Below are 23296 nucleotides of genomic sequence, written 5' to 3' on the forward strand. Positions count from 1 at the left end.
TGAGGATTACGAAAGATTCGACACGGAGGAGAACCAGCTTCCTACATTTCACCAGGATTCGCCGCGGTGCGATGTCGCGATACGCGGAATCATTACCGCTTGGAAACATCCCCGAGGCATGCGTGTCGCCTACGTCTATTCCCAGCATCCTTTGTCAAGATATTAACGCCTGACGTTCCACTTTCACTCGGCTCTTCTGATTGATCTCTCATATACATATCCTTCGTGGTGTGCACGCTAGGTTTCAGGTCAGTGACAGATGGACGAAGGGACTAACGACGGATACGGAATATATACCCTGAAGGCAATGAGAGACCTTTGGATAGAACGCCCCCGTTCCATGATTCTTTAAATATAACGTGAAACAATCGTGACAATAGGTGTCGAATGCAAATGTCATAAAAATTTAACTATTCATTTAACCGATCCTCAACCGATTTCATGCACTCCTATCTGTCATCTAATCGCGGTCGGATCGTTCACGAAGCTCGAGCACCAGCAATCCCTAACGCGCCACCCATAATTGTCAAGAATTATCAATTGAAATCAAGCAAGTCGCGACTATATATAATCATTCACATACGTCGGTCTCGATGTAATTACATGTCTGGGTGTCTCATTGCGAAGTACAGTCGTAGATTGATCTGGTGACTATTTCAGGCCGAGAGTAAATATCATGATTGCGTGCTGCCGCACGCAGCAATGACCTTACAGCATCGATATCGAACCTGGGCTACGAACACAAGAGCGTCTTGTTCTGTCAGGTGGCGACGCAGGTGTCTTTCTACATGCCGTGCTTGTTCGCCAAGTCTCTCATGCCTTTCTCTCCCAGTCTCTAGGTCCTCAAGTCTCCAGTGGAATTACGCCTATGCCCGGTCAGGCCCCGAAGACGCCAATGCACCGTTCGACTCCCTCCTTTAGTCTCATCGTCGGCTGTAGAAAGCTCTCAACCTGACGATGGTGGTCGGAGCGCAACGCTCCTGCTGGTGGCTTTTCCACTTCCATCGCGCAGTCTTCTGGCCGGACCGGACGCCGCGATCTCGACCTGCACCCGCACGAAAAACTGTCGTCTCGTCTTCGCGGTCCCACCGAAAACCGCATTTTCCGGGCGCACGTTACCGTTAGTTTTGTTCGACGAGGTGCCCGTACCTCTCATTCGTAATCGTACGGTATTTTTGGTGAATTTGCAATTTCAAGTGCCAGTCGATGTGAGGACGGTGGGTTTCATGAGGGATTAGCGAAAAACGAGCGGAGCCGAGAGAGACAGGTTTGATCGCCTTTTCATCTGTGTTTGCGTCGTGCGCTCCAAATTACCTTCTCCACTCTCGCCGGAGCTGCGTAATCGAAAAGATCGAAATGGTTCTGAAAAATCAGGATATTGATTTTTTTTTCATTTTTTTTCGAAGTAAGAGGTTCTCGCGGCTGTTGATCTTGCAAAAAAATTTTCATAACGTTAAGCATAATATTTGTACATAATGTTTTCCTATTCTACGGTGAAACGCACTATGTACCTATATGTTTTATTAATTTCCAGCGTTATATTGTGGATACTTGTGCGCGTTACGTTGATCGAAAGCAAAGAAAGCGAAGCGCCACGACATTTCAACGAATTTAATGAAATTTGTGTTACCTCACCGACCCTAATCACAGTGTTTATTCAGAAGGAGCTCTCGACTCCTGCCCGCAGTCAAAATATCATTGTTGTCTTGCGACAGTTCATGCACGTCAGTCTGAGATAGCTTAAAGAAAAAGTTTCGTGGCATTCATTACTCTTAAAATGCAGCATCTCCTTCAATGTTTATTAGTTATATAAACAAACTGATGAACTGCCACAAGGTATAAATAATATGCGCGGCTGATGATTCAGATTCATTTGAGTGAACAGAGAAAAGGATCTATAAAAATGAGGAATGCGAGCATTAAAGCGAGTCGCTTCGAAGACTGCAATAAAGACAGGACTTTCGCTACTTGTCGCATCCTGTGCGCCTTCCTGCCTCATCGTTTTTCCATCTCGATAGCAATGACAACGAGAGCAAACTGGTTTTATCGTTGAATTTTGCCATGTTTGATCACTCTCCGTGAATACGGTTTCCGCTCGAACGAGTCGGCGCGAAATCGAAAGGGTCGCGCGAAATTCCACTCAAAATAGCGAGCGCGATAACGCAATTTTCTTTGCGTAATGTTTTCCAACGCAAGTACCCGAGCGAATATCGTTCCAGCGAAGTCACGAATTTCTAATCTGCTCGTCGGGAATCGCGAGTAACGAGAAGAGAGTTCGTTCTCGGCTTAAAGACGTATACTCGGTCGTCTCGTACACGTGTGCACACACGCATGCATCTCCACACACACATGCAACGACACGCACGCATGTCGAATACGCACGCTCGCTCCTTGAATCTTATTCCCGCTGAAAACTTTCGTCGGTCTTATGGTAATTTATTCGTTTTACCAGCAGGAAATAAATCATATCTTGCAATGAAACCGCGAGAAAAAACGTTTTCGTTCAAAAAGGAGCTCTGAAAAGATATAATGCAAGTAGGTGAGCGAAATAATTAGCTAATTTGTAATCCCCGCTCCTATTTCTCACATAAATGTTAATACATTAATTATTGCAGTCTCTCGCCGTCTGTATATGAGAAAACTTCAAACAATGTTTCATCGATTTATGGGGGGGGGTAAAATATTTCTCGAGCGCCTTAACTTTCAATCGAATCACGATAGCATTCGCATTCGTTGCGTTTTTAATGTAAGTTTATCTAAATCAAGAATTCACCTCAATCGACACTACTTCATCGATTAGGCGGAATAAGTTTTCCATAACCTCGAACGGTATCCCAATCGGCCGTTCTCTCTCTTTCTCTCTCTCTCTCTCTCTCTCTCTTTCTCTCTCTTTCTCTCCCTGCCCCTCTTTTACCTGTGTAATTTATCGCCTCGCTCCGTCCAATGCGTTCTAACGCGTCCACGTTCACTTTCAATCGGTGGATTCCGCGAGGCGATTGTACACACGTTCGAAAGTGAATTTAATTTACGCGAGAAGCGCGTTAGACGTGACACGCCTTTACAGCTTCTCTTGAATGAAATTCGGCCTTTTTTTTCTTTCGATTCCACCTATCCGTGATTGGATTCTACGATTTAAAACACATCGCAGCGCACAGTGCTCCTCTCAAAGCGGAAGAATCTATTCTTTTCGAAGAATGTTATAAACTGCTGCAACGACAAATACAGTTTGTTTCGCATCAACTTATTTTACCATTGTTTATATCCAGTTCAGAATATATCCTATGCGATATGGACGGGTTTTTTAATTCATTGATTGATCAATCGCATTATGCGCAGATCAGTGCAGCTTTTACGGAACAAAATTACTTATGCGCACAATGCGATTGATCAATCGAATTAAAAAACTCGCTCTATCTCAGAACTATTTCTATAATAGGCCTACAACTTAATTCTCGGACCTTATATTTAATCGACTGCAGCACTTATTTAAATTTGAATCTTTTTCTCGCCATACAGTCGTTTCGACGTGTTATCCTTAAACTTTAAAATAAGGTATAACAGGTGTCGATGCTGCAAATCTAATCTCAAAAAATTGTAGTGAAAATTTTGTCGTTCGAAAAGCAGCATTTGAGACACTGCCTTCTTTTCGCGTTCCAGTTGAAGAAAAATGCCGCGGAAGTTCAAGAAATGATTTGCTCGGCTTTAGGTGAAAATTCTGTGTCTTACAGTATGGTACGTAACATGTAAAACGGTGATTCCAAAGATTTCGTGATGGCATTTCAATTATTTCCTCATAGAATTCAACGACTCAAAACAACCATCTTTTTTCTGAAGTGAAATTCGATAGTTGCTCTAAAAAATGGCGAAAATGTGTGGAAAGTAAAGGGGATTACTTGGATTAGGCTAATATTCGTTTTTTTTTTTAAATAATTTTACATTGAAACTTGGTAAAAAGAGCCGAGAATTAAATTGTAGAGTTCATTACAAGATTTTTCATAAAATATTTTTGAAATACTTACAAGTATATTGTGTTACAATATTTGTACAATTTAAAAAAAATATTTTTGTAAAATATTTTAATGCCTAATTTTAAAATGCTTGCAAAATATTTTTGAAATATTTTACTGAAGTATTTTTTAAAAATAATCACGTAAATATTTCATGCTGTGTGGGATTCTTCGAAAAAAAAAAAAAACAGACTATTGAGACGGTAGAAATCGTCGATATCTCAATAAATCTTCCAACGATTCGCTCAATTTCTACCAGAACCACGCATATGTCTTCTGAACGGGCCAGCGATACCGCAATATGCGCGAGAATTTTCGCCGCTCGCAAACTTCGTCGTTACGTAATTAAAAAAGTTTCATAATCAAGCGGCCCGCGACCGGCCCATTTTCTCGGCGCACCGAATGGTTGGGTATAACAACACGACGCAGGATGCAGCAGCAGCCACGACAGTAGCATCGACAGCACGTGCTTGCCCGTTTGCGGGTTCTTTTTCACAAACAATATTGTACGGTGCCACGACGTTACGACATAATCCACGTTCGTCGTCGCGGGTAAGCGCGAGCGCGAGCGGTGGTCGGCTTTCTCCCGATACGCCGGCGGAAAAATAAACGAACGACTTCGCCATAATCGAACGCCCGGATAGCTTTACTGCCGATCAGGGTGACTGGCGATGATGAAGCGAGAAAAAGTCCATTTTCGATCGGTAATTAATGAGTGGTCGGATCTCCAGTAGAGAAGCATCATGACAATTGACATGGATAATACTTTTGCGACTGTACTCGCAGAAAATGCGCTCGGGAAAAGTGAAGCCGCAATAGAGTATCTTCTATTTGATCACCACAGTAATTACTGAAGTATACGCTTCAATTGGAAATAATTACACAGGAGATACGCTTACGAGCGGGGATAAATAAAATTTTAATCACCACGATGGCGTTAGGGGCCTTAACTGTCTGAGGGTATAAGGGGTATACGGTAACTGTTACTTTATTATCTTATACCCGCCGGCACGTTTCGCTGTAAATAATCTCTGGGAGGATAATCGCATTCACGGAAAGGAGAATTAATAAGTGAGAAAATAGCCCGGGCGAAGCCATATATAAGCTCGGAGAATGTATATATATATATACGTATCTTCGAGTAGCACACAAATAAGAATAACGGTGCAATAAATTACAGCTATGAAGCAAAAAATCATTGTAAAGTCATTGGGCGTGGATTTATTTCATGTATCTAAGCTGATCACTTAATAAATGTTCAGATACAAATTTCGATTTGTTCTTACTTTTAGAATTTCTGTTAAACAATTAAGATATTTAGTGTGTACCATTCATTTCTCAAATTTCTATGACTTTATATCCAATTTTTAAAAAGATCAAAACAATTTTAATTAATAATTGCATTAATAATTCTTACTTATTAAATGTTCAGTAAAAAAGTTATTATAATTAATATAATTATTAATCAATCGGTTTGAATTTTTTATAATCGAATATGTCATTACAGAAATTTAAAAAAAAATCGTACGTAAAACAAATATCTTAATTGTTGATAGAAATTAAACTTCCGAAAGCTCGCCCGAGGACAAATCGAAATTTTGATCATCAGCACTTTCATAGTAAGATAACCAGACTGGCGATCGTCAACGAGTAAAAAGTATGTCACACGTCCTTCATGTGACGTTGCGAGAGTCTACTTCCTATAAGTACTCATTTATTTTGCAAGCTGAATTTCGTGATCGGCAAAAATAATGAAATAATTTATAATTGTTACCGTAGGAAGACGTGTATTCACAATTAACGCAACAATGGATCGTTTGAAGTATCTTGATGTTGAGTTACGTACAAATACATTGAAGAAACTGTAGAAAGCGATAAACTACATTGTATGTCTTATACAATAAAATTTATAGTGCGGTAGGAAGCGTCCGTAAAATATCTCTTATATGGACCCCCATCGGACCCTCATTGTGCTCTCCTCTCTAACGAACAATCGTTCGCACGGAATAGGAAGAGTAGGAAGACGATGGCGGCGCTCCGACTTCACGACACATTAATCGCACTAATTATACACGGAGCACAAGCCTTTTCTTAAGGGAGAAATTCGTAGAAGACGGATTCGTCCAATTTTTCATTCTGCGCCCACTCTTAAATAATAACTTTCGAATAGTTTCGCCGGCTATCAAAACACCTATCGCACGTTATTCGTACATTGCACTTATATAAAAACGTCATATTGAAGCATGCAGAACTATTAATTACGTTGATATTAATAATCAATTTGTGGAATTGATGTACATCAAGAATCTACCAAATATCTGATTTTTTACGATAAAAAAATTTTAGTAAAACTAATCAAATAAACTCACAAAATTTGTTTCTTTAGTGACCACTATGTCGATATTACTTATGTATATATAGGAATTGATCTTACACAATAAATTGGTAAACGACGCGACTGATGCTTTACGGTCGAATAAATGTTATTCTCAACCAAGAGTGAAATCATTTATTCCAAAGCCGGTTCTCACGTCTCGACGAAACACTTTCTGATCGACTCGACCGAACGAATTCTGAGTGTTGCTCAATGACAGTTCCTAATCAAAATTAAAGTATTAGCTGAATTTCGATCAGCTCGTCAAAATTCAGAGACAAGTTTTACTCGTATCGAATTTAGATTCGCAGTAATTAATTGATAGGAATAACTGCAATTATTCTGATTATCGCTTTATTGCGCAAGCGAATGATCTAGGATAAACGATACCGATTACTTCAATTCCGTGGTCATTGGAGCGTACGTTAAACTCTGAATGCAGGTGATAGAAGCTAATTTCTGAATACCATCGTGACCGTAAGCTATTTATCGTATGTGTTTTATGTACTTGTTCATTAAATTTTATTTTGTTTTAAGGAAGAAGTTAGATGTATTTTCTTTACGTAAATTATTAATACACTGCGCTTATCGTGAATAATGTAAACAGTACCCTCGCAGAAAGCACATAAATGGATTATGGAAGAATTTCTAAATTCTAATAGGAGAAATCGTTCTAGTGTTAGGACGGAAGTTTGGAATGTGGAAATGCGATATAATGGCGAGATATAATAATTATAATGTTTTAAATAAATTTAACATTGTTTTTAAAGTGGCAGAATTAAGAAGAAACTTCTTAATTCTGCCACTTTAAAAAATCTTTTTAAGATGAATAACGTTTCATGGTTGTGCTTATTTAAAAAACAAAAAATTAGTTTTAAAAAATGTTCTTATAAACACCAATTCTACCTTTCTCTCCTATAAATTTATTTGACGTTACAACATTTCTTTGATTAATTTCTAACAATAATACTGTAAATTTTGTTTTATAGTCTCTGTTATATCTTTCCAATATTCGAGACTCCAAATTATTTTTGCATTTTCAGACGTGTTCCTATATTTAAATACGAAAGCTTTCATAAATATATATTCGCGAAGAAAATATCACGATACGTGTTTACTTCAATCCAGATACAGCTGCGCAAAATTTTGTTTTAGTCATAGAGTTCAAAAATTTCGAATGCGGCCCTGGCGTTCGTCCAAGCAAGTTCAACGTTTCATACTCCGCAACTAGATAATAATCTAATTTACGAAAGACTTTTTTTCATGCACACGCACGATCAACAACTCTCATTGTAATTATTAACATTTGTTCTGCATGTGTTTGCTTTGCACAATCGTGTGCACTTTCTACCTACAAGGCAAACAATGCTTGTAACTAATGCAACAAACACCCTTCCTTCGCTGTGAATAGCAAGATTAAAATAGCGAGAAGCATTTTATTCGTGACTGATTCATTGATCTGACGGATCGCAATTGGATTAGATCTATTTTAAGCAGATCTGCTTCACAAAGATATAATCGTCCTAGAATACACGAGGTGTGTCTGGCTTAATCCGTCTTTGTTCACTGCTATGCTGGGAAAACAAGCAAAGTATGTTAAAAAAATCTTCATTTTGTACAAATATTTTTAAAATTTATTGTTAATATTTCAAAAATATATAAATTATTTATCTTTTAATTAAAGATGTTACAAAAGAAAAGTTATATCCATACAATATAATTTTCTTTCAATATCTTCTGATATTTATATTATCTTTTTCTCTCACACGCCGCTTTTTATGTAAAATTTCGGCTTTGAAGAAAATTATTATTATAAATCACATAATTAGTTGTACAAGTATAATAAAACTTATATTATTTCTGTTGAATCTTAATAACGTTCAATAATGAGGGAAAGAATAGCATTCTGGAAAAGCAAGAAAATGTTCTTGTCAAAATTTCACATTATCGCAATATGCATTTGCACTTTTTTAATTAACTCTTTCTCTTGTTGCATTGCGTTATAGTCGACATTACTGCAGTTTTCTCGATCGTCGATTAATTCAATAATACAGTTCGGAGCGAGTATTCGCATAGCACGCATGAGGAAATGAAAGCTTGTTTCGGCATACTACACTTTTGAAGGCTATATTTTGTAACCGCACCATAACGCAATGCTTAGCACTGTTTGAAAAAATTTGTTTATCATAGTGAAAAAGAATAGAGATAAAAATTCATGAATTATTACAAGAATTAATTTAAAGTATCAAAGTTAAAATAAAAATTTAAAGTTTTAGAAATACACACCTCTTAAAATATTATTCTCAATTTAAAAAATGATATAAATGTCTCTTCTTTTATAGCTGTTTCTTTTTTTAAGTTAATGTCCTATCTATTGAAATTTATTAGTCAAGCTTTAGAGAAAGAACTTAAATAATTCATAAAGGATTAAGAACCTTTAAAGCATGTTTTTTTTGCTACACTCGTGAAATTCGATTTAAGAAGGCGAATCAATTGAGTAACCGGTACCAGCCATCACTTCCGGTAACCTTTAGTGGACGTCGATAACCGTTACTTGCATGTAACATGAAATAACTTACCATAAGATAACATTACTATTAACATATTTCGTTTGATAAATGATACAAATCGAAACAAATAGTACAAATCATACTTAGATTACATCTCTTATTCTTGTAATGTATATAATTAAGAAATTGAAGTTTTTTTTCTCTAGCAACATGATAATCCTCCGTCACGTATTAAAATTATGTTTACACAATATGCAAAAATGTTGCATATCTAATATAATGCTTACGTATATATGCCATTTGAAATAGATAAATACAAGAAATAAAAGAACTGATGAAAGAAAATAGTAAATTATGCAACAGCGTGATTACAAAATATACAGCTGCTAATGATATTTTGCTGGCTAAAACTTGTGTCGAATAAAAATTCATCAATTTTATTTCAATTCTGATCTAGTTTGCACAGCTTCCGGATGAAACTGATCCGTAATCTGGGGAAGACTTCCCATGCTGCATGAGAACTCGTTCTTCGCGTTGTGACACGAACAAAAGGAACAATTACGAAAACTTGTGTAACTGAATAATACAGTCTTGTATGCAGCATATGCAGGAGGTATCCTCTCTCTTTCTTTCCTACTTTTACAAAAACGATAAGAATCTGTTTGAGAATTGGAGCGCGATAGCGCTTTAATTAATGCGAGCATGTACGGCACATTTCTGTACGGAAAACTGAGAAGAACGTAGGAATTGCGTGTATTTACATTCGAAAATCACGTGCCGTCTCTCTACTTAATTAAAAGCGATAGGCAAGAATAGGATCCGCATCCTGTTGCGTATCTCACTTAGATCATCGTAATTTTAATTTAATTTGTATTAATCTATTACCAGACGTATAATGATTTTATAATCTTTTATAGTTATTGATAAACCTACCTAATCTCTCAAATTGATTATATTCGATGACTCAAGCCTCATTAATAGCTATAACCATACAAGTAACAAGTGTATGACCATTATAGTACATTCATGACATGTTACTATTCAAGTCCACGATTGGTAATCTAATTTGGTACTGGAAGGTTGCAAGGTTACTTTCACCAGACACAAAAGGAAAAAAAAGAAATAAAATCTTAAGAGCATGATGCCATTACGGAGTGTGAATTATCGACGGTGATCGAAACTTCGTAAAAATCAAGGCCATCTGTTACTTCTACGAAGTGGCAATTTGCAGCAAATTTAACACTATGTTCAATAAACTTCACAAGTAAAAGTCACGATACACAGGATAGGTGCTACACGTGATATACAAGAGCTAAATGTGACATGCGAGACTTAAAAATTCTAAAGTAAAGAGATTTTCACCTTCAGGGTAAGAATGCGAACCCGTTATTATTATAAGAACGCAGCAACAACTATCGCTCGCGTGATGGTCTAAGTTATTAAACCAGAATATTACAGCATCGTGTGTATCTTCTATGGAAAATTTTGCAAGTGCTCTTTAAACTATGTGCTTCAGGAGCATCGATAGGCTCTGATAATTAGACATTCGCAACCGCTACTACAAAGTCACACCCGATATTACGTGATCGCACATTTATATAACACCCGCATTATCCTTGCATTATATGGTTAGCAGTGGTGACAGCACAGAGAAAGTTCCTATCCGTTCCCATATGCTCGGGCACCTCTATACAGTCTACGCGCGGTGCTAAGGCACTCCGATTTGATTATGCTCGCCGATGCACAGTGCCGTGCGATTATCATTCAATACCCCCAAGAATTCGACTAATATTTCGCAACTGTAGAAACCTGTCTGCCCTCTGAAACGTACGTCTTGCGCGAAAAAAAATTGACGACAAAAATACTTACAGAAACGTTGCGCAAAATCGAGAACTTTGACATTTCGATATAAAAAAAGCAATATTCTATAATTACATTTTATAATTAATTATATTCTATATACGCATACTGTAATTTTAATAAAATTATTAATCTTTTATAAATTATAAAATTAACATAATCCTCTTTTTTAATTTTATAAAAAAATAATCTTTAAAATGAAATTAATTGGAACGAAGATCAATTTACTAATTAAATTATTAATTATTCTATTACATAATTAATGTAATAAATTTATTTGTTATAGTGCCAATATGCGGGAGAAACGATGGCTGCTGCTGCTCGCTCTGTACGGTAAGCTAATTTCTATGGAATCTGATGATTCTTCGTTTCTCGACGATCTTCCCCGATACTAAACGGAGCTTGTCAGCGGGACTTTTACTCGATTTCTACTATTTTTAAAAATCCTGTTTAACGTTCCGCAAAAGAAAAAATCTCTTCCCTTGTCCATCTTGTAGTCCGCTGTGATGTCAAGTTCTTAGTATTTTTGGACTTTCCACGGCTACGGAGGAATGTCGAAGAGACAGTGGACGGCCTTCTACACCCGGGAATTTAATATCGCACGTAAATCGAGTTTCAACGCGACTCTTCGTACAATACAAAACAACGGCTGCCTCCCACGATAAACAAATGAAATTAAACAAGAAATTAATACAATGATGAGTTGAATCTATGTATTGTTAGATAAAACTCGACAGCTATTTATAACATTATATCATAATATATAAAAATAAGTATATAAAAAAGCAATTAATTAAGAAAACTAAAATATAAACGATTCTCTCATATTTTGTTCTCAATTGTAAATATTAATTAAAAGTTCATTAAAAACTTTTTCCTGAAATTTTTAAAATATAGATTATTTACAACTTACACTAAGTAATGCATGAAAATTAAATATACACCAAGGACAAAGTGGTCACCATCAATGGCCAAGAATGCGACAGGTTACTCTTTAAAAATTACATCAAACACATTTGGTATTCATTTTGCGATTCATGGCTACGTGCGATTCGCAAAAATGCTTTACAGAAAAGTTGCACGAAGAAAGACGGATCTGTTGTGAATGCCAAGAGGTTTCCTTTGTTTCGTTGCAAAGCATGAAATATATAATCTGGAGAATCCGAACATTTCGGATAAGATACTTGGCAAACACAAGCATTAACGTCATCCGTCTTAGTGGCGACAAAATAAAACTCAAATCCGATAAAGAATTCCATGGCTGCCAGAAAAGATTGTGTCGTGGCTGTGTTTGTAAACGCGTGCTATGAAAATCGCTATCGACCTATTCTCTATCCGTGATACTCATTAGAGCAGTTTATACCAGTCACGTGACACTGGGTGTTAACATTTAGAATGCTTTCTGACATTTTCGCCGATTGGGCAACATTCAATTTGAGGTCTTTAAAACGACAGCAGCTTTAAATCACGAAATAATTTAAACTGCTGTTCTTAGGGCATCGTAAAACTTTTACGATAATGAGTGACGCTATATTAATCTTGTAATGATGAGCGCAACGTTCCCGACTAACATCATTACGCATCAACGTAGCACGTAAAACTTGCACGTAAATGCGTTTCGTGTAGCATCATAATTTCTTAATGAAGACTATCGCCAAGGCGAAAGAAGATTCCGTCACGCCCTTCGAGGGGATAAAATGTCAGGTCATTCCCATTCGATCGAGACTACGCGTCACCGACAGACAATTGAATGAAGCAATTTGTTTATACGCCGACATAGAAATAGCGGTAACGATTTCGTCATGAAAACCGACTTATCGTATAACGTGTACAAAGAGGGAGAACGCCCACGTTAACATTTCCCACAAACGGAATGCGAGCGTGTTCCCATATAATTCATTTTTATGCAACGCCAACCCGTGCGGTGCGGCTCTTTATCGATCGCAGCGTGGAAAAGTATGGATCCCGTTATACGATCGCTGGGCCTACAGTACATTTTCAACATCACCTTCGAGGACATCCACTTTCCGGTCCATAAGCCGCGTCCACGTTGTCGCGCAACCCCAATCGATTCAACGAAGGCGAGAACATGTTTTTACGTATGCTCGACAATTGTCTCGAAAATAACGGAGGCAAGAAATGGAAAACGTATGGTAGAAAAACAGCAAGTTCTACAGAAATTATTTATTAATACCTGGCTGGCTTGTTTTCTATAATCCAAGTTTTTATTTGACTGATCAAGTAAATTGTGTTAGCGGCAGAATTTATTTATATCAATTCTTACTTTTCTCTTTCTTCGAGAAACTCTTAATCCGATACATTCGCAGCGTGTGAATTTTATTATCGACTGCATCCATCTATAAAGATATATAACGTCGAGAGATAAGCCTTGTGTATAAGAAAGTTAAACAGTTTCTGCCTTGATTTGCGTTTCACGGACTATCCACACCTTGCATCTTAATTTCCCCAGCTGCTAAGTTCTGAAAATAGCCTTGAACTACTTCAAAATAGTCGCAGATGTGATTCAGGAGCAAGGCTTTATGAAGCCATTAATAGCCAGAGACAGTATTCAGCATTTCTCATTTATTTTAGAGTAAATTTAATAGACGGAAATAGAAACAAATAAGAATTTGACTAAAACGAGAAGTCATGAATAAAGACAAATGAAAGAGACAATTTATAATAAGAACCTACAAAGTAACAATAACATTTCCATAATTGATTGAAGATTAATGCAGCGTATTATGAGCTTATATAGCATATATGACTCATATATTGTACATAAATCAACAAAACGTGAAAAGGAAACGATCAATTGATTCGACAGCCTTGATCCGTTTAAGAACAATTACCCAACCAAATGCGCTCGCTCGGCGAGAGAAAATTGCAACACTTATGTTGGGTTCTCACTACACTCCGCGTCTAAGTTTTGCAACGCCGACGCTTCTTCGCGATTTACGTAATTTGTGGATGGCCTTTTTCCTTAATGTATCAGACGACTCATCGGGGCCATCGATACTCCTCAGGCGAGCAAACCGAACTATTTTTATCTCGGATGTACGCGATTAGTCGCGCAACTGTAGAAAGTCATGACATCGACCCACGCTATTTAATGATTATTAAATAAACAATTTTTACATTTCGAATAACAAGATTGCTCTGTCCAGGAATCCTATTGGCCCACGCCGTCTCCGCAGCACTTAAAACCAGGCCAAAATTCAAGATTGCAACAACTTCTACAACAACGACGACCACCAGCACAACAGAGGAACCTCAAGTGGAAGAAAATGATCAAGCGAATTCAGAGGTATGTGCAGCAAAAGACAATCGTGTTTAGAACAGGTCACAAAGTAGTACAATTAATTCAATGTTATATTTAATGGTATTTGATAAATCAATAATGATGTAAATCCTGATTTTATGTTTTCTAATTTAAGCACGATTTAAGCAGTAACTAAGAACCGATATATGATTTTAAATTAACAATTATAATAATAATAATTTTGAAAAATTCACCTTTGGATTTTACATAAATACATGGTAGAAAAAATTTTGTGTGTGTTAAATTTGACATAAATTTTCCAACTGTGTATTATAGATAGGAATAAAAAATGTATTTCATGAAACTTGCGCATTTCTATTCTCGAACTGGAATTATACATCCTTGTTTCAAATCGTGCAATCGTGTCGTTCAGGTGGCACGACGTAGGCGAAACATAATCCTTTATCGATCGTTGCAAAACCGATGTACAGTCACGACGATCGTGTACCAAACGAGTTCTCATTTCGCCAATGCTTCTTCGCGATTAAAAGGAAATCTCACGAATGCAACACGACGTAAATTAACCGGTAATACATCTTGGAAGCAAGTAGCTCATTGACTACCGTGATAATGTGATAAACATCGCGTATCGTGTTCCAAATCACGAAGACAGCACTGCGTAAACTCCTACGTCGCGTAAATCCGGTTTAACACCGGGAGACTCATCCGTATCTGCATCTGCGAAGGCGCCGTAGCGTGTTTTGATTAATGTATGTCGACGTCAAATCAATTAACGCTCAAGTAAACTCACGCTCGACAGGTTCACCTTCGTATACAAACGAGCAAATATGACATCATATCGCGAACCCGAGTGCTCATAAATATCGTATCAAACTTGAATGCTCATCGCTAATCATTATAGCACGACCAACGCAGCGACTTCTTCAAGCGTGAAATAACTTTTCTACAAGATACCGGTCTATCGGACGCGCTTTTCCGTCCGCGATACACGGAAACTATCATTATAGCAAAATCGGTATTGTATCGAGGGCTCCGTTATTTCCCGTAAGAAACGAAAGTCATTTTACGAGACTTGATATAATCATATTGTGATTTGTATAGTTATTTTTAAATTTTTCAAAAATTGTCTTTATTGAAGTCTTAGCACTGAAAAAAATACTCAAGCAGTAAGATATAAGAAGTAAGGAAATCAGAGTGTTGGATTTGATACTGCTTACGTCATGACTTTACGGTCTCTACTGTGACTGGTCAATTTGCGTACTGCTTACTGCTTAAGTTTTTTGTGTGCCATGGTTCTTAGTTAAAATCGCGAAAAACTGTATAATATATTCATTTTATTTTCCAGACGACAACAGTCGCGATCGAAACTAACGGAACGACCGGGCACACTTTAACGGGAATTCCACAGATCGACTACATATGGGATCCGAATTTACCACGCGAATTAAATGGCTATAATCTTAGTGATTATCCATTTTATAATAGTATACCCGAGGATATAGATTTCAAATGCGATGGCTTACACGACGGATTCTACGCTAGTGTGCCGCACAAGTGTCAGGTAATTAAAATTTAATTACACTCAATTATAGAAATAGTAGATATCTAATCGAGAAAATAACAGTGGGGTACCTTTGGAAAGAAAGTGAAAAAGTAATGCAAATTTCTAACGTCGAATAATCGTTATAACAAGCAGTACAAACATCGATTGAAATCCATTTATTAAAACATTATTGAGACAAGACGTTGCTATACGTATGCAATTTTAAACAGATAATAAACTAGAATTATCTCTTCGTTAAAAAAAAAGATGTCAATTCATAATGCGACAAGAGGGAAACCAGTTGTCGCCTGAATGAGTTCTAAAGAAAGATCTTCCAATGTTTCCTTTGCATAATAAACAAGTGTCAATGATCTGAGAGCGTTGCCTTCTAATTTCTAATGTCGGCGGAAGACAATCATCATTACTCGATTCCAATGATCGGTCGATGCCATCTATACGTAGACTTGATTGATAAGCGTTGACATCGACGATCATGACGACCACGAACGAAAGCGAGTTCTCGGGCAAGACGCGAATGCAAAAAAATGCGTATCGATTGAGCACACTTTTACCAATCATCGCATCGTTGAGAGCGATCGTTTCACCGTGAATCCCAGCACGAACCCGAATCACAGGCTCAGCAAATAAAAACGACCGATTGAGAAATCATCGTAGCAGATTCATTCGCGTCGTTTGAATAAAACAAAATTATATAGTCCTGGTGTAATTACCGTATGGACAGCAGGCAATAATTATTGTATATCTGTGTGTAGCAATCGCAAAGCGTGAATAATATTTATTATACAAAATCGAAAAGATCAACGTCGTCGCACACTGCAATTTAAATAATCGCTAATTTCTGATATATTTTCGTTTATATGACAAAGATGATCGACAAAGATAGATCTTGATAATAGTCGTGCAATTGCCAATTGCACGACTAATCGAACATTTATAATAAATGAACGTCATAAGCATAAAACTGCCATATAATGTAATTGCTATGTACAGCCATATAAATATATAATATATTATTGCTGTGTATAGGATATCATATAATAACATATAATATATCATTGCGATTAATACGTCGATAAAATAATTATTTTATTCGATTATAATCAAAGTGGTTATATGTGTTTTCACGGTCAATTTTTCACTATTGTCTACTGCAAGAGCAGCAAAGTAGAAATCGATATCGAAAGTGAAAAACCTTTTTTGCCGGCCGCAATAACAAGGTCACCGTGCAGAAAAGAAGCCGAGGAAGAGGACTTTCGTGGTCTGCTACGCTTCCCGTCCCTGACCGTTCCGCGATTTACGTGCGCGCGAACTCCTAGAATTGTGAAAGCGATTGCAAAGTAGTCCCTTTCCGACCGGACTCGGCTCGTTTTCTTATCGATCATTTTCGCGGGACTGCAGAACGAATGGAGCATTGTCATGCAAATGTAACGAGCTGGGTTCGTCGGCCGGGACGTGCTCTACGCAGCGCGTAGAAAAAAAGGACTGTCGTCGTCGGGAAGACCGCGGTCATCCCGCGTGCTTTGCGAAAGATTTGTCGCGGAAGAGAAATTGGGAAATGAACAATTAATTTGTCAGTGGCTTCCCGGAAATTACCTCTCTGCGATCGTCTAGATTATTTTCTAATCTTTCCACAGTCTCGGGTAGAATTTACAATTGTAATGATCCTGATTATAATACTCCCGAACGACGTAACGTTGTTAACGTTTGCGGGGACGATAACGCTCGTAATTCATGACACTAAGGATACAAAAGGATTATACGGAAATGCTCAAGTAAAGGAAAATGCGTTCTGAATAATTCTAGTTCATGCAAATAACCGTGATTTATTTTCTGTATTCGCCATAGTCTCGGCCAACCAAACATTTTACCGACTTTGCACCGTAAATTCTTCACCGAGTTGAAATTATATATCTAGAATCGGAATCTCCGAAACATGCAAGTATTACATATAATTCGTTAAAATAAAATCATGAAATAATTTTATTCAATAATTAATTAAATTAGTTCAAATTTTAATTATAAAAACTGGAACATAAATTGAAATAACAGGGTAAATTTTCAGTAAAATTACAACGATTTTAACTACTGTATTGATAAAATTACTTCATGTACGCGCGTGAGACTCGTTAGACGCACGATTAGACGTTCGATGATCGTCTGACATTTATGTACATGTTACGAGTTGAGTAAGATTCATGATCTATTATTGGCAGAGATCGGAGCTAGCTTCTACTTTTTACCAAGATCTCGGTGAAACGCCGGACACTTATCGAAAGGATGTGCTCTGAATGATTCTAGATAATTCCCCTAGATAATTCTACGGCATTTGTACGTTCCAGATAATACCACACACAGACGTGAGTTTTTTTTTCATTCGTGACCGTACCGTAGAATGCACATTTATGCGACTCCGTGCAATTATTCGCACTCGCACATTCGCAGCCGTCGTGTGAAAGCTACGTGGTGGCGTGTGCGGTAAGATCGCCCGCGTTCGTTCTCGGTGAAAAGTGTGCTGAAATCATCGTGTCGCCAACGTTTCGTTACTCCGAGAGGACGATTAATATAATATAACGAATCGCCGTGAGCGAGATTCGCACGGTAGGCGATCAAAAAGAAAACGACCGCAAGTCGTCTTCAAAAATCTCGAAAGTCTGCGACATGCGGCGCCGATTTGCCGCCCACTTTCACCCATCGGTCGCGATTCGATTTCGTAAACGTCCAGCGTTAAAATCCATTCTGTATTCTTAATGGTCATCGCAATTAACGGCGCGCTATTCTTATACGATACGGTAGACGTGTCGCGATAATTCTAACATTGGCACATATGTCCTCCTCAAGGTCTACCATCATTGTCTCTTTGGCACTCGCTATGACTTCCTGTGTGCCAATTTCACGGCGTTCGACCAGAAGACCTTCATCTGTCACTTCGTATCCGAGGTCGACTGCGCTCATTCCAAGAAGTACTGGCACAGAAACGATGCTCTTTACCAAGCTGCTACGACTACGACGACTACTACGACCACCGTGGCGCCAGTCACTGTGCCGACCAGTCGAGCCCCTGGACGTGATCGGATTTCACCTAGAAGAAGACCTCCAGCGAGGAGAAGACCCTATGATTATTACGAGGAGGATTATTACGACGATGAGTACGATCGTTCGCGAGATGATTACGAGTACGATGATCGGAAATACAGACGGGACCGGGATCGTGAGTTCAGGGATCGGGATCGTGATCGTGACTTCCGGGATAGGGATCCACCAGCGCGCGGTAGAGACGATAGGGATCGAGATACCGCTAGAGACAGATATCCGGCGAGGGGAAATAGAAGGGACCCACCCAGGTCGAGGGATCCGCTGGAGGATGACTTGAGACCTCGGGGAAGGAATCCGGATCAAGGTATCAGATCTACATCGAGAGAGGTAGAAGATTCAAATGTTTACGATAGACGTCCGGAGTCGAGAAACAGGGATACCGATGAACGAAGATATTCCGATAAGAGGTGAGAACATGCTGATGTTGATCCTATCGAAAACCACTTCGACATATCTTGTATATGCAACAACACTTTTAGATACCGTATTGTTCGAACGGTATACGCTTACGAAATTTGATATTACATTCTGTTCACGTCAGATACAGAGATGATTACGACGATAAGGAACCTACAGCACCATCGGCGAGTGCGTCGTCTAATGCGGAAGGCCTGGTGAAGCCAGCTGCACCTAGTAGTTCGGTTTATTCGAGGCCAAGAACACCACCAAAGATTAGACGACCAGTACCACTTTCGGAACAAGATAAATATGCGTATAAAACCACTCCTGCGCAGCCAACAGGTAAAATTTATCTGAAAAAATTTTCAACAGTAAAAGTCAGTAAACTGTTTTTAAAAAATAAAATTATGACTAAAGAGGAGCCACGGCGGCGACCAGCAGATTTAACAGAGGATGACTATTACGATGACGAATTAGAGGATATCAGACCAAGCAGGAGGCCACTCAGAAGAAGACCTTCGTACAGAGACAGAGACAGAGATAGAGACTTCTATGAAACTCGGGATCGGGATCGTCCCCTCAGGTAAGGTAACGTACACAACACCGATAAAGTTATATTCAAACTAAACAACTAAAAAAAACTCATATTCATAAAGTTTAGCATTGCTTTAAAGACAGAATAACTCATTGTAATTAAAGCAAATATCATAATAAATCACTAATTATATTTGATATTTATTATATATCAATTATCATTTATTATTCAATTATATTCATTTTAACGATAACGTCAAGAAATACATCATTGATATATAAAAATTTTTGATATTTTACTATCGTAATATATTTTACTATCAAAATTTCTATATAGAATTCTAAATATTACTTTCTTTAGTAGAATAAACATAAAAACTCAAGGGTGTTGTGGAAATCAATCTACAAAAGTTTAATGCAACCATTGAACTTCATAATCATTAACAATAATTAATAGTATGATTAATGATAATAATAATAAATTTTTTAGAACTCGTTATCACTCACCGCCGGAAGAAGTACGACTCAGAACGCATCAGGATCGCTCGAGGGATCGTTACTACGATCGAGACAGGGATCGAAATAGAGATCGAGCTCTCGAGCGTGGAAAAGATCGCAGTCCTGAGAGATCCTCAGATCGTGATTCACGAGGAAGGTCGCAAGATTCCGAAAGACAAGAACGACCGTATTCGTCACGGGTTCTCGATCGCGAGAGAGAAGCCGAACGATCGCGATCCTCCTCGAGATCAAAAGATCTATTGGATACCACTGAAGTATCCAAAAGACCCAACCCGTACGATCGAACAACCGAGAAGACCACCACCACAACCAGTACTACCACAACAACTACGACGACTTGTTTACCAGAACAGCTTATTCGTAAACCTGAAGAAGAGTCTAAAGACGCGGTGACCGATCGATTGGAAAAGCCATCTTATCCGGAACGACCAGCTAGACCTGTTCAGACTCAAAGTGGTCGTGTGGTAAGCGATACTGAGGATTATCACAGAAATTTGTCTGATAAATCCCAAAGACCATCTCAGCAAGTGGATTACCAAGATAGAGAGCTGGAAAGTAGAAACGAACAGAATCATCAAATCGCGTATCCGGATGAGTACTCTTCCGAGTATTACGACGAGCCACTGGAAGAGCCACCATCTCCTCCTCCGCCTCGAACCACCGTTCGAATCGTGAAGAGGCCTTTCCTACCGTCTCGAGGCGGTAATCCCAACCCGAGAGGATTATTACCGGTCGGCTCTAAAGCGTCGCATTCGCCTAGAAGAGATGAAGAAACAACGACTGATCATCGAGGTACTTTAGGCGAGAATGACTACAGGAATTATTACGTACAAGAGGAACAAGAAGATAATAGAAATATTAACCATCAGGAATCACCTTTGCGACCGGATAATAAGCAAACGTATGACGCTTACAAAGCCGTCCAAAGCGATCTTCAGAAAAAACAACGTCAGGAAGAGTATGATAGCGCGATATCCAGACCAGTGCTACGAAAACCAATAGAGAAGAACAATGAAGAGGAGGTCTCGAGAGACCCAGAAGATTTATCGAACTCCTCCAAAGGATACTCCACTCAGAATCAGTCGTATGATTCACGTAGCCATCAAAGCGAGAATCTAACGCCTAAGTGGATAGAGAATTATTCGAGCGAAAAACACGCGAATGTCGGCAACGTGCAAACATCCTCGGGTTCTCCGATCCGCAGCAAGGTGAGACTTTCTTCCATCGAGACTACGCCAACCATCTACAGCTCTACGTACAGGAACGAGGACATTCAGGATCTACCATCGGGACCAGGTAGCTACAGGGCAAAACAAAGAATCAACGAAGTAACGCATCGTCTTCAAGATATTCCCGAGAGCGAGTACGATGTTACTCTGAATGACGCCCTGACGCCGACCTTGGTTCAGGAAGCTAATTTGCCGAGCGGATTCGTCTTGCCTCTTCACAGACAGCTTGGTAGAGACACCGTGTTACAGCCTTCCGAGAATAACTACAAGCTCTCCAGGCCGATCAATCAACAGCAGCAACAGCAGCATCAACAAAAATCGTTCATTCCGAATCAGTTCCTGCCGAGTATCAGTAATAACGATCGGAGTCGAACGGTGTATTACAGGACGCCGGAGGCTATACAGATCAGCGGAGCGCAATACAGACAGCAGAGACCATGGCAAGATTATACAACGTACTAACGATCGAGATATACATCGTGATATACACCGTTTACGAATGTTACGAGGAAGTGTTTGAGAGATTTCACGAGGCGTACATCTTGCTTCAATGAGCGCTAAACGACTAATTTATACGTATACTGCCACCGAACGACTTAGGAAAGACACTTTCATGGGAGAGAGAAACACTGCGTTCTTTTATGAAACTGGCTTTCCACGAACGGAGACCCATCGCGTTCGATTTTTAGCCCTGTTGCAATCAGATCATCAGTGTCTTTCATTCCAAAGAACGCGCGACGTATTCGTCGCACCGCTCTGAGGGTAGAAAATAATCTGCGGATGATTCAGTTAGATATTAATAACTCGCGGGATTTCGAGACAATAAATTATTATTGCAAATTAAAAGATTGGAAAAAGAATGAGATTATTGTCAATAGCTTATTGTCGCGAAGTGGCACTACGCCACGCGCCTTTGGAAAAGAAACTACAATTCGACACAATCACAGATACGGAGAACAATGAAATATTAATCATCCTGATACTCATCGATACTTATTCACGCATGCTGCGATGAAAAGCAAAGGCAGGATTAATGTTGACGTAACATCGATCACAGATAACTCGTTCTGAGATCTTCGCTAGAGAAATTCTGAATAACTAGATCCACTTAAAATGATGTAGCACTACACAAATGCTGTAGCATATGTCATATAATAGACTCATTTCCTCTGAACTAGTAACGTGATTACAATAATAAAACTTAAAACGTGATACATTCTAATAACAATGTAATTTGCAATATTAATGTCATTCACACATAAATCGAAATCGTCACTAAAGTTTCAGAGGTGCTAAAAAAATATCTTCGTTTTTCTTAATTATAAACAAACTTGTAAATAATCGTGTAACTCTATATGCTGTATACATTCATTAAATTACGATTCAAAGTATGTGTCCTCTATGGAAAAAATTATTATACATTAAGTTCTATCGTCGAATTCGATAGCTATTACTAGCGGATAAGTCTTCCTGAGCGTATATCTTGTCTTAAAGCTATGTCGATATATTTACGTATGATATAAAAGAGTGAGAAAATATACTTACTTGTTATTCATTGACCCTCTTTACATTTTGATGGCTGTAATACAGAAATATAGCAATAATACTTGAAAATGTTCGGTTGCAGATTTTTGGAGACCTTTATTTTTATTTGTACTTTACAGTACAAATGACATAAATTACACAACGGATCATCTGCCTCTAATTATAAGAAATTCATAAATATTACAAGGTGGAGTAAAGAAATTCAGAAATCGTACAGACGACCAAATATAACTTCGTACTAAAATTCCAAGCGACAATTGTTTTCAAATGACTTTAAATAAGGCTGCTACATACACTGCCTGTTAATGTGCAATATATATAAAGGATGTTTTTGAAAAATCTGAAATTTACTTATCATCGAAATAATGATTGTAAATTT

The 23296-nt window shown here is 38.2% G+C and overlaps 1 protein-coding gene across 1 annotated transcript; it reads left to right on the plus strand.

Moving 5' to 3' along the window:
* The first annotated feature begins 1189 nt into the window (after positions 1-1189).
* On the plus strand, positions 1190-22624 carry LOC108777338 (zinc finger CCCH domain-containing protein 13). The gene is made up of 8 exons (XM_018544189.1): positions 1190-1267; positions 11038-11084; positions 13919-14067; positions 15380-15595; positions 18437-19098; positions 19233-19432; positions 19508-19673; positions 20115-22624. Exons 2-8 carry the CDS (start codon positions 11045-11047, stop codon positions 21832-21834), a joined length of 3153 nt encoding a protein of 1050 aa, XP_018399691.1. The 5' UTR covers positions 1190-1267; positions 11038-11044; the 3' UTR covers positions 21835-22624.
* Positions 22625-23296: the final 672 nt, after the last annotated feature.

This window comes from Cyphomyrmex costatus, unplaced genomic scaffold, assembly GCF_001594065.2.
Source record: "Cyphomyrmex costatus isolate MS0001 unplaced genomic scaffold, Ccosl1.0 scaffold43, whole genome shotgun sequence".
Lineage (NCBI taxonomy): Eukaryota > Metazoa > Arthropoda > Insecta > Hymenoptera > Formicidae > Cyphomyrmex > Cyphomyrmex costatus.

Excerpts from the sequence above, each read along its gene's own strand:
- LOC108777338 (XM_018544189.1), top strand. The coding sequence starts at position 11,045 with ATGCGGGAGAAACGATGGCTGCTGCTGCTCGCTCTGTACG. Across the intron at positions 11,085-13,918 it reads GCTGCTGCTCGCTCTGTACG|GAATCCTATTGGCCCACGCC; the intron begins GTAAGCTAATTT and ends TGCTCTGTCCAG. Across the intron at positions 19,433-19,507 it reads CACTCCTGCGCAGCCAACAG|AGGAGCCACGGCGGCGACCA; the intron begins GTAAAATTTATC and ends TTATGACTAAAG.